Source organism: Arachis ipaensis, chromosome B10 (genome assembly GCF_000816755.2).
Source record: "Arachis ipaensis cultivar K30076 chromosome B10, Araip1.1, whole genome shotgun sequence".
NCBI classification, from domain to species: Eukaryota; Viridiplantae; Streptophyta; class Magnoliopsida; order Fabales; family Fabaceae; genus Arachis; species Arachis ipaensis.
Genome location: NC_029794.2, coordinates 129913838 through 129927900, shown reverse-complemented (window position 1 = coordinate 129927900; position 14063 = coordinate 129913838). Strand labels below are relative to the sequence as shown.

General features: G+C 35.9%; 1 protein-coding gene across 1 annotated transcript; it reads right to left on the bottom strand.

Moving 5' to 3' along the window:
• Nucleotides 5749-6291, bottom strand: LOC107621356. Its single transcript, XM_016323384.1, has 2 exons — nt 6097-6291; nt 5749-6003 (listed from the first exon to the last, which is right to left on the bottom strand). Exons 1-2 carry the CDS (start codon nt 6289-6291, stop codon nt 5749-5751), a joined length of 450 nt encoding a protein of 149 aa, XP_016178870.1.

Genomic DNA, 14063 nt, shown 5'->3' with positions numbered 1-14063 from the left:
TTATTATCTCTGAATATAATGTCTTTGTTTATATTTCATCTGCCAAACACGATTTTATATTTCAGTGTCCCATTCCTATAAACAAACGAAAGCCTAAATGTTTTGAATTGTTTTTTCATATTCTTTTAGAATTTGATGTTGTTATTATTTCTTCATGTTTTTCTGTAAACTTATATATTCTTTGACTTAGTAATTCTGTAATTAAGGTAGTCACTAGTCTATGTCTTTTAATGTTAGTTGCTCACTCTTTGGTAGCACTTTTTCTTTCCTCCGTTGAAATAGTTGCTTTAGATTTAATTTGATTTGACTATGTTAATCATGTATATGTATTAAAGAGTAATTCCCAAATCGATTTCTAAAAAATTTTTAGTCGAACATTTTAATTTTTAATCAATTTTAATTATTAAAGTATTTTTTATTTTTTATTTTATTAGATAAATCAATTTCCACACAAAATTCTTCATTATACACAATTTTAATTATTAAGGACTTTCATATCATTTTTAAATGACAATAAGATTAATTTGGTTAAACATATTAGTTTCTAACACAAAAAGTTGACATAAAAATTAATTTTTCTAATAAAATAAACTGTTAGAGGTTAATTTAATAATTAAGATTTATTAAAAATTAAAGTATTTGACTAATAATTTTTTGGATCTGATTTGGAGTAACATTTTAAATTGAGTTAATACTCAAATTCGTTCTTGAAAGATACCTCGATCTTCATATTAGTCCCCGGAAGATAAAGTTAATCAAAAGAGTCCCCGAAAATTACACGAGTGAATCAGGTTCGTCCTTTCGTCAATTTGCTTGATGACATGGCTAACGTCTGCTCACGTGGCACGTTAATTGCAATGCTGGCAGAGAAGGAAAACGACGCCGTTTTGAGTGAATGTCCAGATAGACATGATTCGGCGTCGTTTTGTGGGCAGCGTGGATTCAAAACGTTGCAGAGTGGATTCACCCTCTTCCATAACTAGTGTCTCCATGTTTGGCTCCAAAATGTTTCGTCTCCCTCAAGCCATGCCCTAACCCCTTCACCTTGCATTCGAACATCGCCATCCACGTTTCTCGTTGTTGGTTGACGATCAAAGCCGAGTAGGTGTTGTTACTGAGAACAGTGGTCGTCAGCTCTGTTAGCAACATTAATTGTGGAAGAAGCAATCGTGACGGTTAGAGGTAAGCATTAAAGTTTTTTCCTTTTTTTGAAGTCAGTTTGTAGCCTGATGACTTAGGAGTGGCGTTCTGTATGTCTCTGTCTGATTAGGGGGTAGGGGTTTGAGGAGCCTAAGGGTTTGTGTGACTATTGTTTAAGTGTCAAAATGCATTGCTTTGACTGCCGTTTTGATGATGTTGAGTTATGGGTCTTTCATGTTAATGAGGGTTAGTATTCGTTGTTGCATGTTTGTTTTGGGGTTAGGGTTTGTTATGTTATGATTGAGAATAGCCAGTTGCAATCTGTGTGGGCTAAGGATGTTTTTTTTTCTGATTGTAGATGGAAGGTCCTCCGATGGCCTTTGTGTTTCACCATGGGGGATTGTTTAAGAAGAATGCGGAAGGAGATATGGTATATGAACCCGATAATACAGAGGTGTTGATGGGGGGGGGTTGAAGGAGACACGCTTGACGTCTTCTTTGTAAGGGGTTATTATAGGGAGTTGGGTTACATTGAAGCTGGAAACTGTTGGTGGAAAGATCCTGGAGTTCTCCTTTCATCAGGGTTGAGAAGCTTAGTCACAGACGCAGACTTGGTTGCCATGTGCAAGGATTGCAGGAGAAACCACAATCTGATCAATATCTACCTGGAGAATTGTATTTCTCAGCCTTGTATAGTAGATCAGATTGAGGAGGAAGTTGTGAATGTGGAAGCAGAAAGGTTGAAACAGGGGAAGTATTTCAAAGCTAAGAAGTGCAGTTCCCAACCTGTGAAGAAATCCACAACAATTGATCCTCAATCCAACAACCAAACCTCTCACCCCAACAGAACAACCTCACAGCCCCAGTCACAGCCCAATCCAACAATGAAGCCCATATCTGAGCCCAACCAACCAAAGGTGAAGTCCATGTCTCAGCCCAATAAAGCAGCCCACCAGCCCAAGAAGACAACATCTCAGTCCAAGAAGACAACTGCTCAGCCCATGAAGCCTGTTCCTCAGGCCAAGAAGACCAGTTATCAGGCCAAATCAGTCCCACCTCAATCAAATTCATCATCAGAAGCAGCCAATAACTCAAAAGGGACAAAGGACAAATAAAATAGCAGTGGCTGCAGGGTCACAAGATCTGGAAGACAAGTGAAGGAAACTCCCCTCCAGGAAGATGACACTGACTCTCATGACTCTTATGAGAGTACTGAAGATGAACTGTATAGGCCTCCAAAAGTTGTAGGAGACAACCTCTATAGCAGTGACAGTGACAGTAACTCTGGGAAGGGAAAAAGAAGTGGAGAAAGGGACAGCAGGTCTGAAGTCAGAGAGAAGCAGAAGCCCCCTAAGAAGAGATTAGCTGATAAAGAGATAGACACTGATGATTCCAACTATGAGGGGTCTGAAGATGAAGAAAGTTCTGAGTCTGGTATGTTAATTCCATAAGGGTTAGTTATTTTTTGAACTATTTTGCAAATGTTAGGGTTTCTTATGTGTTCAACTTTTTGTTACCAGATTTAGATGATAGTGATGCTGCCTCAGATGCTGACTCATGGCATTCAGAGGATTCTGATAAGGTGTTGGAGTCTGATGAAGAATCACCAGCTGTATACCCTCAGTTCAATGAGAAAACAAAGTTTGGGGAGTTGAAATTCGAGGTCAGTATGGTATTTAAGTCCAAGTCTGAATTCATGCAAGCAACTAGGGATTATACAATCCAGTTGGGTAGAAATATTCTGTTTTCAAAAAATGACAAAGTTAGAGTTAGGGCTGTCTGTAAGTCTGAAGATTGTCCCTAGGTAGTTTACTGTGCATGTAATAAACAAGATGGATCTTGGAAAATTAAGACACTAGTAGATAGTCACACTTGTCCAAAAAGGAGGAAAAACAGAGCTGCAACCCAAACCTGGACTCTGAGTAAACTAGTACCTAAGCTTAGAAAACACCCAACCATGAAGCATCGAGAGGTTTATGACTGGTTTGTTAGAAAGTGCAACGTCTATCTGAATAGCACATGCATTACAAGAGCTTTGAAAGCCGCTAGGAAAATAGTCGAGGGTGATGAGATAGCTCAATATGGGTTGGTGTGGGACTATGCCAATGAGTTGATGACTAGTAACCCCGACTCCACAATTCAAGTGTCTGTTATCCCCATGCCTGAGAATCCTCCCCTGTTTGATCGTTTCTATGTTTGCCTTGATGCCTGCAAGAGGGGGTTTAAGGCAGGTTGCAGACCCTTAATTGGTCTTGATGGAGCCTTTCTGAAAACACTACATGGGGTCAGATTTTAACAGCTTGTGGGCAAGATGCTAACAATCATATATTTGTGATTGCTTACGCCATAGTCAGTGTTGAAAACAAAGACAATTGGAAGTGGTTCCTTGAGTTACTGCACAATGACCTGGGAGACTATAGGGAGAACAAATGGTGCTTCATTTCAGACATGCAGAAGGTTAGCATTTTGTTGACCTACGATTAGGAATTAGTAAGACTGTTTTGATTTAATGAAGTTTCAATGAGGGATGAATTTGATTTAATGAAGTTATTGTAGGGATGAATTTGATTTGTTATCTTGTCATGTCTGTTTTAACTTGCAGGGTTTAATACCAGCTGTTCAGGAAGTATTTCCCAGGGTACACCATCGATTCTGCGTCTGGCATTTATGGCGCAATTTCTCAAAACAATGGTCTAGTACTGAACTGAAAGATATGGTTTGGGAATGTGCTCGGTCTAGGACAACAGTTGAGTTCAATAGAAACATGAACAGAGTGAAGCTACTTAATTAAAAAGCCTGGGAATATCTCGACAAATGGCCTAAAGATGCATGGACAAAAGCCCACTTTAGTGAACTGCCAAAGGTGGATAACATATGCAACAATGCTTGCGAGTCTTTCAACGCGAAAATCAAGCATGATAGGGGCAAGCCGATTCTGACATTAGCTGAGGAAGTTAGAAGAATCATCATGAAGAGTATTGTTGACAATCGGAAGAAGCTAGAGAATTATCAAGGGATTCTCCCCCTGTTCAGCAGAGTAGACTTGAAGCCATGACAACGTTGTCTAGCCACTTGGCTCCTCAATGGTCTGGTGATAAAAAAGAAGAACTGTATGAAGTTCATGGCTGGCCAACCAATATGGTGGTTGACTTGGGAAAGCATACATGCAGCTGTCGTTTTTGGCAACTGACAGGTAAAAAATTCAACATTTAGTTACTGTCATCTACTTTTATGCACGATCTTCAAATAATGATTGCTTTGTCTTTGTAAGGGATGCCGTGTATACATGCAATCTCGGCTATACAGGATAAGAATGACAAACGTGCTGAAGACTATTGTCACGACTGGTTGAAGATGGAAGCGTACAGGAAGACTTATTGCTTCAATGTGAATCCAGTGAAAGGTCAGGATCTATGGGAAAAAATTCCACACCCAGGTCCCGTCCCACCACCATTTAAGGCAAAGCCTGGAAGGCCAACGAAGAAAAGGAGAAGAAACAAAGAGGAACAACCTACTGGGTCAAAAACAAAGATGAAGAGAAAGTATAACCCTATCAGATACATGTATTGCAGTGAGATAGGACACAACAAACGAAGCTGTGCAAAGAAGAAAGCTACCAAAGCTGAGGAGCATGCTAGGCAGCTGCAGCTGCAACTAGCTATGGTTGCCCCTACTGCAGAAGGGGCTGCCCCTGAAGCAACCACTATCCCAGCTGAACCTAATCCAGCTCCATCACCAAGACAGACTCCAACAGTAATTGATATTAGCCAGTGTGACAGTATACCACCAACCCAAGAAACACAACAGGTAATCTGCCATAAATGATTTATTTGAAACATTTGTTATTTCATAAATCTCATTTCTTTTATAAGCTAAATCTAAATCTAGATGTACCATTAAATTGTGTAGGAACAAGTCACTGCTAGGCCATCCAAGTTAAAGGTCATTAAAGAAAAAGCCAGACTTCAGTCCTCTCTTAAACCTACTGTAGCCGCACCAGTCGCTATCTCTGCTGAGACAATCAAGGGGACTAGTTCAGCCACTGCTAAAAAACTGGCCGACTTTATGACCTTCGTTCCTACTCCAGCCTTCAAGCCCCCAAGAAAGACTGATAAATGACTTTAATTAGTGTTGAAATGTATTCTGGTTGAATTTGTTTTTGTGTGAGGATACTTTATGTTTTTTTGCACAGGGTAATTGAAGTTCCATTATCTGCATTTTGGTTATCTATGTAACTGAAAGTTGTACTATGCCCTTTTATTTTGGTCTAGGATACTTTTTAGGTTTTGTATCCTCATGTAAAAGCTTATGACTTTGATGTGGTCTGTATCCTATGTTAAACCTTTTTATTTTGGTCCTTAAGAAAATGTGACATCTAGCCTTCTATGGCAACTCAATGTTTAAGAATACTTTGACTACTCAATGTTTAACACTACTTTGACTACTGATTATGTCCATTCCTTAGTACATCTTACTTTAATAGTGATCCGAATTGGTTTGGAACCTTTGAATTGGATTGTGTTGTCTTCATATAAAAAAACCAAATGCAACATCTATTCTCATTCAATGGATTCATCTCATTACACCATCAAGTGTTTGGAATTTGCTTTACTTGGAACGAGACAACAAACTACAAACAATCACATTAAGCACAACTACCACAAACAGGAAAACTATTAACATTTTCAATGCTTTTACTTCAGCTTCCAAGCTGCCCAGTCTCCATGCCACCTTCAACCTCCATTCATCACAGTCACTATCAACCTGCAGCTCAGCCCCATAATCTTTCTTTGTTCCACCTTGGCCCACCCCTTCATACTCATCATCCTCAACCCACTTAAAGTAGTTGCAGTGACTGCCCTTCTGAAAATTCAGAAATCAGAAAATAAAAAATTAAACAAAATTCCAACACACAAAACAACATCAAAAACCCTTAACGTCTTACACAACACTCACCTGGTACCTTGGACATGCACGGAATAGTCTATCTGGGTTCTCCGTTGTCCCAGATTTTCTTATCGCAGCCTTCAACCCACAGAAACATGATTCCTCATGGGTTTTCCTCCTGGTTCGCATTGAGGCGCTGGAACCATTACTACCGTTCGAGAATAACGACACACCACCACCACGGCCTCCATTTCCTGCCTCCATCGTCGCCCCAAACCAGCAATTTGAACATGAACCCAGGCATATGGCCATCTGATTGATGAAGGCGACCTATTTATCGTGAAATTTAGGATTAGATTTCAAACACTTAGGGACTTATTTGAACTGTTTTGCCAAACTTACCTTGTCAGCAATAGGTCATGACACGTTGGCCTCTTCCACGTTGGAAGCTAACCACACACGTCAGCAACCGTTAGCCAGGTCACCAAGGGAGTTAACGGAAAGACAAAAGTGATTAACTCGTGTAACTTTCGGAGACTCTTTTGATTAACTTTATCTTCCGGGGACTAATATGGAGATCGATGTATCTTTTAGGGACGAATTTGAGTATTAACTCATTTTAAATTTAATGTCTAACACATTTATTTTCTCTCTAAGAATTTTATTTTTTAAATTTTTTTTAATCATGGGATTTATCATGAAAGAAGTATAAAGAAAAACAGAACAAAACAAAATTGATGGGGAAAAAAAAAATCAAATGAGTTATCAATACATGGTCCAACAAGATTTTACAGTCATCCACTAGTCGACTACTACCACTAGCTGAGATAAGGTCTTAAATCTTAATTATGATGATCAAACTCTATTAGTTGAAATAATTGGGGGTTTAGCTTATTCATAATCCACTTGTTTGTTGATATTAAAATTGATAAGGATGGATTGAATAACAACATTTTAGTAATTGAGCACACCATTTACCTATAAAGAATTGATATCTTGCTTTCGGTACTAAGGTGAGGTGAAATGCATTCGCACTTATTATAGGGTTATTTTCAGCATTCTGATTATATTTAATTGCGTCATTTTTTATGATAAACATTAGTTTAAGCTTTTAGAAGGAATAGTTTTATGATATAGTATTAAAATTTTATATTTAAAATATTTAGAATTTAATTTTTAATGAATTCCAAAAAAAAAAAAGAATAAGACACTATTACTTAAAAAATGTATTAGAGATATAATTAAGTGACTAATATTTTTTGGTATTTAACTTACGCTTGAATCAATATTAATCAATTTTGATATATTTCTAATAAAAGTTTTATCCCTTTAGCATCCTCCTTTATTTAATTTATGTGTTGCTAAGATTAGAAAACATAATCCAAGCATTCTATTTATTGTCGTATATATTATTATATTCTTTCAATGTCATAGAAATATGTGTTGGGTTTTTCTCTCTTTTGTGAGGCCTAAGCCCAACATTTTGAGGGTGTCTCTTGCACCCATTGTGCCACAACCCTAGTTCAGATTTTTGGGGTCATTGAGAGTGAGAGAGAGTAGCCACCAAGTGAGAGAGAAGGGGAAAAACAAAATTCCCGTTTTTGCCCAAAGCAGTAAATTTCAAATATCAGTTTCTCAGTTGTTCACCGTTGGATTGGCTTGAAATTTAAACTGCATGTTCTTATCATCTTGTTCTTCATTCTGGTCGGTGGAGATTTTGATTGGAGATTTGCAGTGAGAGAAATTGGCTTCGCAAGAGAGAAATTAGGTTTCCCGTTTTTACACAGAGCAGCAATTTTGGAACGGCAGTTTCTCATTCTTTCACCGTTGGATCGACGTGAAATTTGAACTGTAGATTCTTCACATCTTGTTCTTCATTCTGGACGGTGGAGATTTTAATTGGAGGTCTACAGAGGGAGAAATTGGCTTCGACAGCAGCTCTGTTTTTTGGGTATATTTCATCTTCTTGCTTTTCATTTGTGAGCTTTGGTGCTTTGATGTTTTGGCTGGTTATATGCACATTTTTGTGCTTTGTTTGAGACTCTCTTGTACCTCATTTGATTATAGTGGAACTATTTCAATGGTCTGGACGACTCGTGGTTTTTACCTCTCACATTGAGGGGGTTTTCCACGTTAAAATCTCGGTGTGTTCTTATTATTGCTTTACTTGCTATATTTGCTTGTTATAGTTGCTGCCATATTGTGTTGTGAGTGCTTCCATATTGTTTTTGTGTTGGACATTTGTGTCGTTTCCGCTGCTAGACTCTTTCATACTAGTATCAGAGCTTGTTGGTATTTTTCTGGGCTTGTGAGTTTGTGAACAATGGAAGCTAATACTAATACTAGTAGGATGATCACTCTTAATGGTCCTAATTATGATTTGTGGAAGTCAAAAATGGAAGATTTGCTTTATGTCAAGAATTTTTATCAACCAGTTTTTGGTACAGAGAAGCCTAATGATAAACTGATGATGATTGGACTTTGTTGCATAGACAAGTCTGTGGATATATTAGGCAGTGGGTTGACGATAATGTGTTGAACCATATTATTGGAGAGACACATGCTCGGACTCTTTGGATTAAACTTGAACAGTTGTATGCTCGAAAAACTGGGAATAACAAGATGTTTTTGATCAAGTAGTTGTTGGCTTTGAAGTATACAGATGGGACATCAATGACAGATCACTTGAATAATTTCCAAGGAATTATGAATCAGTTATCAAAATATAGTTTATTAATAGACGAATTATAAGATATTTAAAAATTTAAAACACAAGATATCAATTTGTGATTTCACTTTATTAAGAACTAAGTTATCTCTATACTATATTTGCCATTAGTTTGTCTATTAATACAACAACAATAACAATAAAATCTTGTTCAATTAAGTGGAATTGGCTACATAAATCAAATAACGTTATTGAGCTTTATCATGTATCATGTTTACAGAGAGACTATTTATATGTAGATATCGTTTGACCACCTTATGGATAGTCTTCCTAGGTCTTCCTCTGCCTCGCACCCTTTATCCATCTTCCATCTCATCCACCCTCCTAACTGAGTGTTTTGTCGGTTTTCTTCTTACATGTTCAAATCACCTGAGACGCGATTCTATCATCTTTTCCACAATAGGTGCAGAACCAGTAAAACTAGCTTACTATTTGATCCCCCTATGCTTCCTAGATTGTTAATTAGCGTTGACCCACCGGCACAATAAAATTCTATACCATAAAGCATAGCCGGTCTCATAGCAGTGCAATAGAATTTACCTTTAAGTTTTAAATGTACTTTTTTTTGTCAAATATCAAACTAGACGCACTCCGCTATTTTGACCAACTTATTTGGATCATATGATTTACATTCTGTTCAATCTCTCTATTATCCTGTATGATGCACCCAAAATACTTAAAACTTTTAACTTTTCGTAAGATATTTTCTCCAATCTTCACCTCTATATTAGGGTTTTTCCTTTGGTGGCCGAACTTACATTCCATATATTCCGTCTTGCTACGGCTTATGCGCAGATCATACATTTTTAGAGCTTATCTCCATAAATCCAACTTCTTATTTAAATCTTTCCTTGATTCTCTCGTAAGGAAGATATCATTGGAAAAAAAAAAATATGTGCTATGGCATAGGCTCTTGAATATGCTCTAATAGGCTCTTGAATATGCTCTATGAGTACTTCCAAGACTAATGGAAAAATGTATGAATTTAAAGATGATTCCTGTGTAATCCTATACCAATAAGAAATTCCTTTGTCACACCACCTTGAGTCTTCACACTAGTTGTAACCCCATTATACATGTCTTTAATTGCACGAATATATGCGATTCTTACTCTTTCTTCCCAAAACCTTCCATAAGACCACCATTGACACTTTATCATACGCTTTTTCCAAATCAATAAACTTATTACTATAATACATCTCCATCATCATTCTTAACAGATATGTAGCTTCTGTGGTAGATGTGCCTGGCATAAAATCAAATTAGTTCTCTGTTACTTGTGTCTCTTGTATCAGCTTTCGTTCTATCACCCTTTTCCATAACTTCATGGTATGACTCATGAGCTTGATCGCTCTATAGTTTTTGCAACTCTGTATATCCCATTTATTCTTGTAGATAAGGTACCAAGGTCCTTCCAAACTTCAATCAGAATATTATCGGGTCCTATTACCTTACCATTTTTCATTCGCTTTAGAGCCTCTTTTACCTCGAATTCTTTGATAGTAGTCAAAATTTTGATCTTCTTCCCTCGTGCATAACTGACCAAGGCTCGGAAGAGTATTTTGTTCTTCATCAAATAATTCGTAGAAATAGCTCTTCCACCTTTTATTGATTTTCTCATCTTGAGCCAAAACATCTCCGTCTTTGTCCTTTATGCACTTAACTGATCCAAGTTTCTCGTTCTTCTTTTACAGCTCTTTGCGATTTTATATATACATTTTTCTCCTTCCTTCGTATCCAAAGACTGGTAGAGATCCTCATATGCTCTTGTTCTTACTTCACTTAAAACTACTTTTATCTCTTTTTTAGCTGCATTATATTTTTTCCAATTATTTGCATTGTGGCATAAATACCACTCTTTGAAACACTCTTTTTTTGCCTTTATCTTTTCTTATACACTCGCATTCCACTACCAAGACTCCTTATCTCTTAGTCCTATCCCGTTAGATTTACCAAAATTTTCTTTTGCTGTTTGTCTAATAATTTCTGCTATCTCCCTCCATATCTCCTTCGCGCTTCCATTTCCTTTCCACTTTGTCTCTTCTCCTACCCGTCTTAGGAAGATCTTATCTTATTGGTAATTTTGAATTCTATACTTATTTGTTAATATTACACCATACAATAAAAAGAGTTTAATTTTGATACATTGACAGTAGTGTAAAATATTTTATACAATTGTATAACCACATTCGTTTTTTTAGATAATTATTAATGTGAAAAGTAGTTATTTTTGTTGATGTGACGTGACGTAATTAAATACATGTATCAAATTATTTTACACTAATAGTGCGTCGAAATTAAATTCAAATAAGAATATAATAAAACCAGGTTAGCAATGATCTCTAAACATGAGGAAAAAAAGTGTTCCAACCATATTACTTTCCACTTGCCAAATTCCATCGTCAAATATAGAAAGCCGTGACATGTGTTCAATAAAAACCTTTTGCATTTTTTGTTATCTTTCTATCTTTTTGTTTGTAACTTTTGTCACCAAATTTTGGGAACATTTTATACCGTACAATAGGAAAGCAAGTTGCAGGGATCACAGTTTCATCTTTCAGCTCTCTGCAAATTCAGCTTCCATAATAATCTATCCATTCAAATTTTAGAGAAAAATAATGTCGTTTTGCATCTTTTACAAGTGACAAATTCCCGTGACTGCAATATTTTTTATATATATATTTCCCTTTTCCATTTAAAACAACATGTGATATCAGTTATTCTATGTCATCCATCACATGCAATCTGCAGCATTTTTTTCTCTTTTCATTTTATTGTCCAACAACATATGTGTAAATTAAAATCTTGAAAGGGTCCCAAATGAACTAATTAAATAGAAAATAACGTAAAAACTTAATTTCATGTAACTAGTAATCTATTGAGTAACTGATAAATAATTGACTTATCGTTGCATGGTTGAAACAATTCAATTTTTAACCTTAAATGCAATTACAAAATTCAACAAGATCCACTTAGATGAGCCTTTCGGGGGTAAGGGTAATTTATGGTGCATTTTGTTTGCGTCTTTATTTTTTATTTTCATTTTAGTATTTTTTTGAATTTTAAAAAAATATAAAAAAATAAAATTATATTTTTTGTTTTTTTTTTTATAAAATTTTAAAATAAAAAATGACTAAGAATGAAAATGCAAATCACACAACACTTCTCAATTTTTCATGTACTTTAAGGTTGTCCAATTCACTTTTGTTCTATAGGAACCCAGGAAAAGACCAAAAGGTCCTCCGCATCCAAAGTTACAAGAGAGAAATGTGCAGCTAAAGTAGGTTCATTACCCGCCGGGATGCAGTGGAGTTTAATGTTGGCGGGCGTTAAAACTGTTGATATAAGGGTTTATGCTACGTGTATACTAAAATCAGCCACCAAAATCAGTTATCAGTATAAAATACATACTAGAATACAAATACACATTAAAAATAAATTAAATCACACATGTATTTATATATAAATATATTAGTGACTGATTTTAGTGGCTGATTTTGGTCTACAACTAACCTTTTCCATTATATAATATACAACGGTTATAAGAATTCGAACATTAATGTTTCGAAGAATTACAATGGTATACCACTATACCTCATAACTTTGCAATATTATTATTTGTTATAAAGGAATATTGAATTTTGAGGCAATTGGTTTGCAAAACTAATTAAGGAAATCTGAGGATGCTGATGTTGACTTTTGTAACTTTTAGCCGTGATGTAAGGGACAGCAATTAAGGAAAGTAATAATTGATAAGAAAGAACAAAAACTAAGTAAATGGTCAATCATTTTGGTTCATATCAAGTTAGAAATTGGGTTTTCAAGCAACTATCATGCAATGTACAACTATAAACCATTTATTTAAATGTGTAGAGATGGTAAACTTAGTCGTCCTAAAATTGAAAGGCTGAGGGACTGCAAGTATTGTGGTTATTATGTTCTTTGAAGAATTGGAGAAGGCAACAAGAAAAATATTAATGTGAATGTTGTGACTTCTAAAGACAATATAGATGGCACTAGGGTGTCCATGGCTTGCCAGGTCCGACCTCGAACATTTTAGAAGCTAATTTGGTATGATTTCATCGGGTTTAGGATCGGGTAAGGGTTTCAAAAATAAACCCGGTCATTATTTTGAGTTGGGTCTGGGCCATAGTTCGAGTCACTCGAACTAGGCCTGGTGACCCGGTCATCATACACAATTAATATTTTGTGTTATTAGTGATGGATGATGGCTATTCTTATGTGGAATATAAGTATTGTAAACCTTAATATTTTGTGTTATTAGTCATTATAAAACTATAAGTTAATGTTTTATGTTTAAAATGCATAAGACTAACTAGACTAATGCATAATATTGTGTTGTTTGTATTGATTTAAATATTTGATGTTATTAATATTAGTATTAATTGTGGTTATGTTTTAATTTTAGAGAAGGGTTGGTTCTTGTTATATTTTTCTAAGTGAATTTTACCATGTCAAATAATGGTTGGAATCTTAAAAATTTTGATATTTTCACATGCTAACTTACAAGAAAGTAATGTTAACAGACCGATTTTCATTCGATTTTTACCCGGTATAATCGTGGCTCGAAAGTGTGTAGGTTTCATCGGGTTTAGGGCCGGGTTCGGGTCTAGCAAATAGGGCCGGTATATATTTCGGGTCGGATTGGGTCACATCAAACCCGGTTTTATCCGATCCATGAACACCCCTAGATGGCACTGGTGCAGTTGTTAAGAGGAATGGATCCTCTTAATTTTTTTTTTTCAATTGAAAAAGTAAAGTGTGATATATAATTCTTTAATGTTTTTTCTTTCATATTTTTTTGTCCCACTTATAAAATATATGGTGAGAGATCACACTTTACTTTCTTAAGTGAAACAAAAAATTGAGAGGATCCATTTCCGACCAAAGCCTCTGCTAGGAGCTCTTTTTTTTTAAGAGGCCGTCGCATATAGCCACTCAACCAAAGCCTCAGTTGCGCTAGGAGCTCCATGGATTGCTGCATGTACAAGACGAGATTTGAACTCTCAACATTTACTTAAGCAGACTAACGAGTTAACTACTAGACTAACCCAATTTGATTTGTTGATACTTCTTTTATCATGAACATTTTGGATTTTGGACACTCATTAACATTTATTTAAACTTCCATATTTTGGTCCATTATTAAAGCCCAGTTTATAATTAAATTTTTCTTACTCCAAAAACCATTCCAAATCAGACGGGAAGAAAAAGCCAAGAAAAGTATCTCTACCAAAAGGATGGCAATCATACCAGCCCCTTCGCCAACGCAATTGCAGGATCCAAT

Excerpts from the sequence above, each read along its gene's own strand:
- LOC107621356 (XM_016323384.1), bottom strand. The coding sequence starts at position 6,291 with ATGGAGGCAGGAAATGGAGGCCGTGGTGGTGGTGTGTCGTTATTCTCG. Across the intron at positions 6,004-6,096 it reads GTGCATGTCCAAGGTACCAG|AAGGGCAGTCACTGCAACTA; the intron begins GTGAGTGTTGTG and ends CTGAATTTTCAG.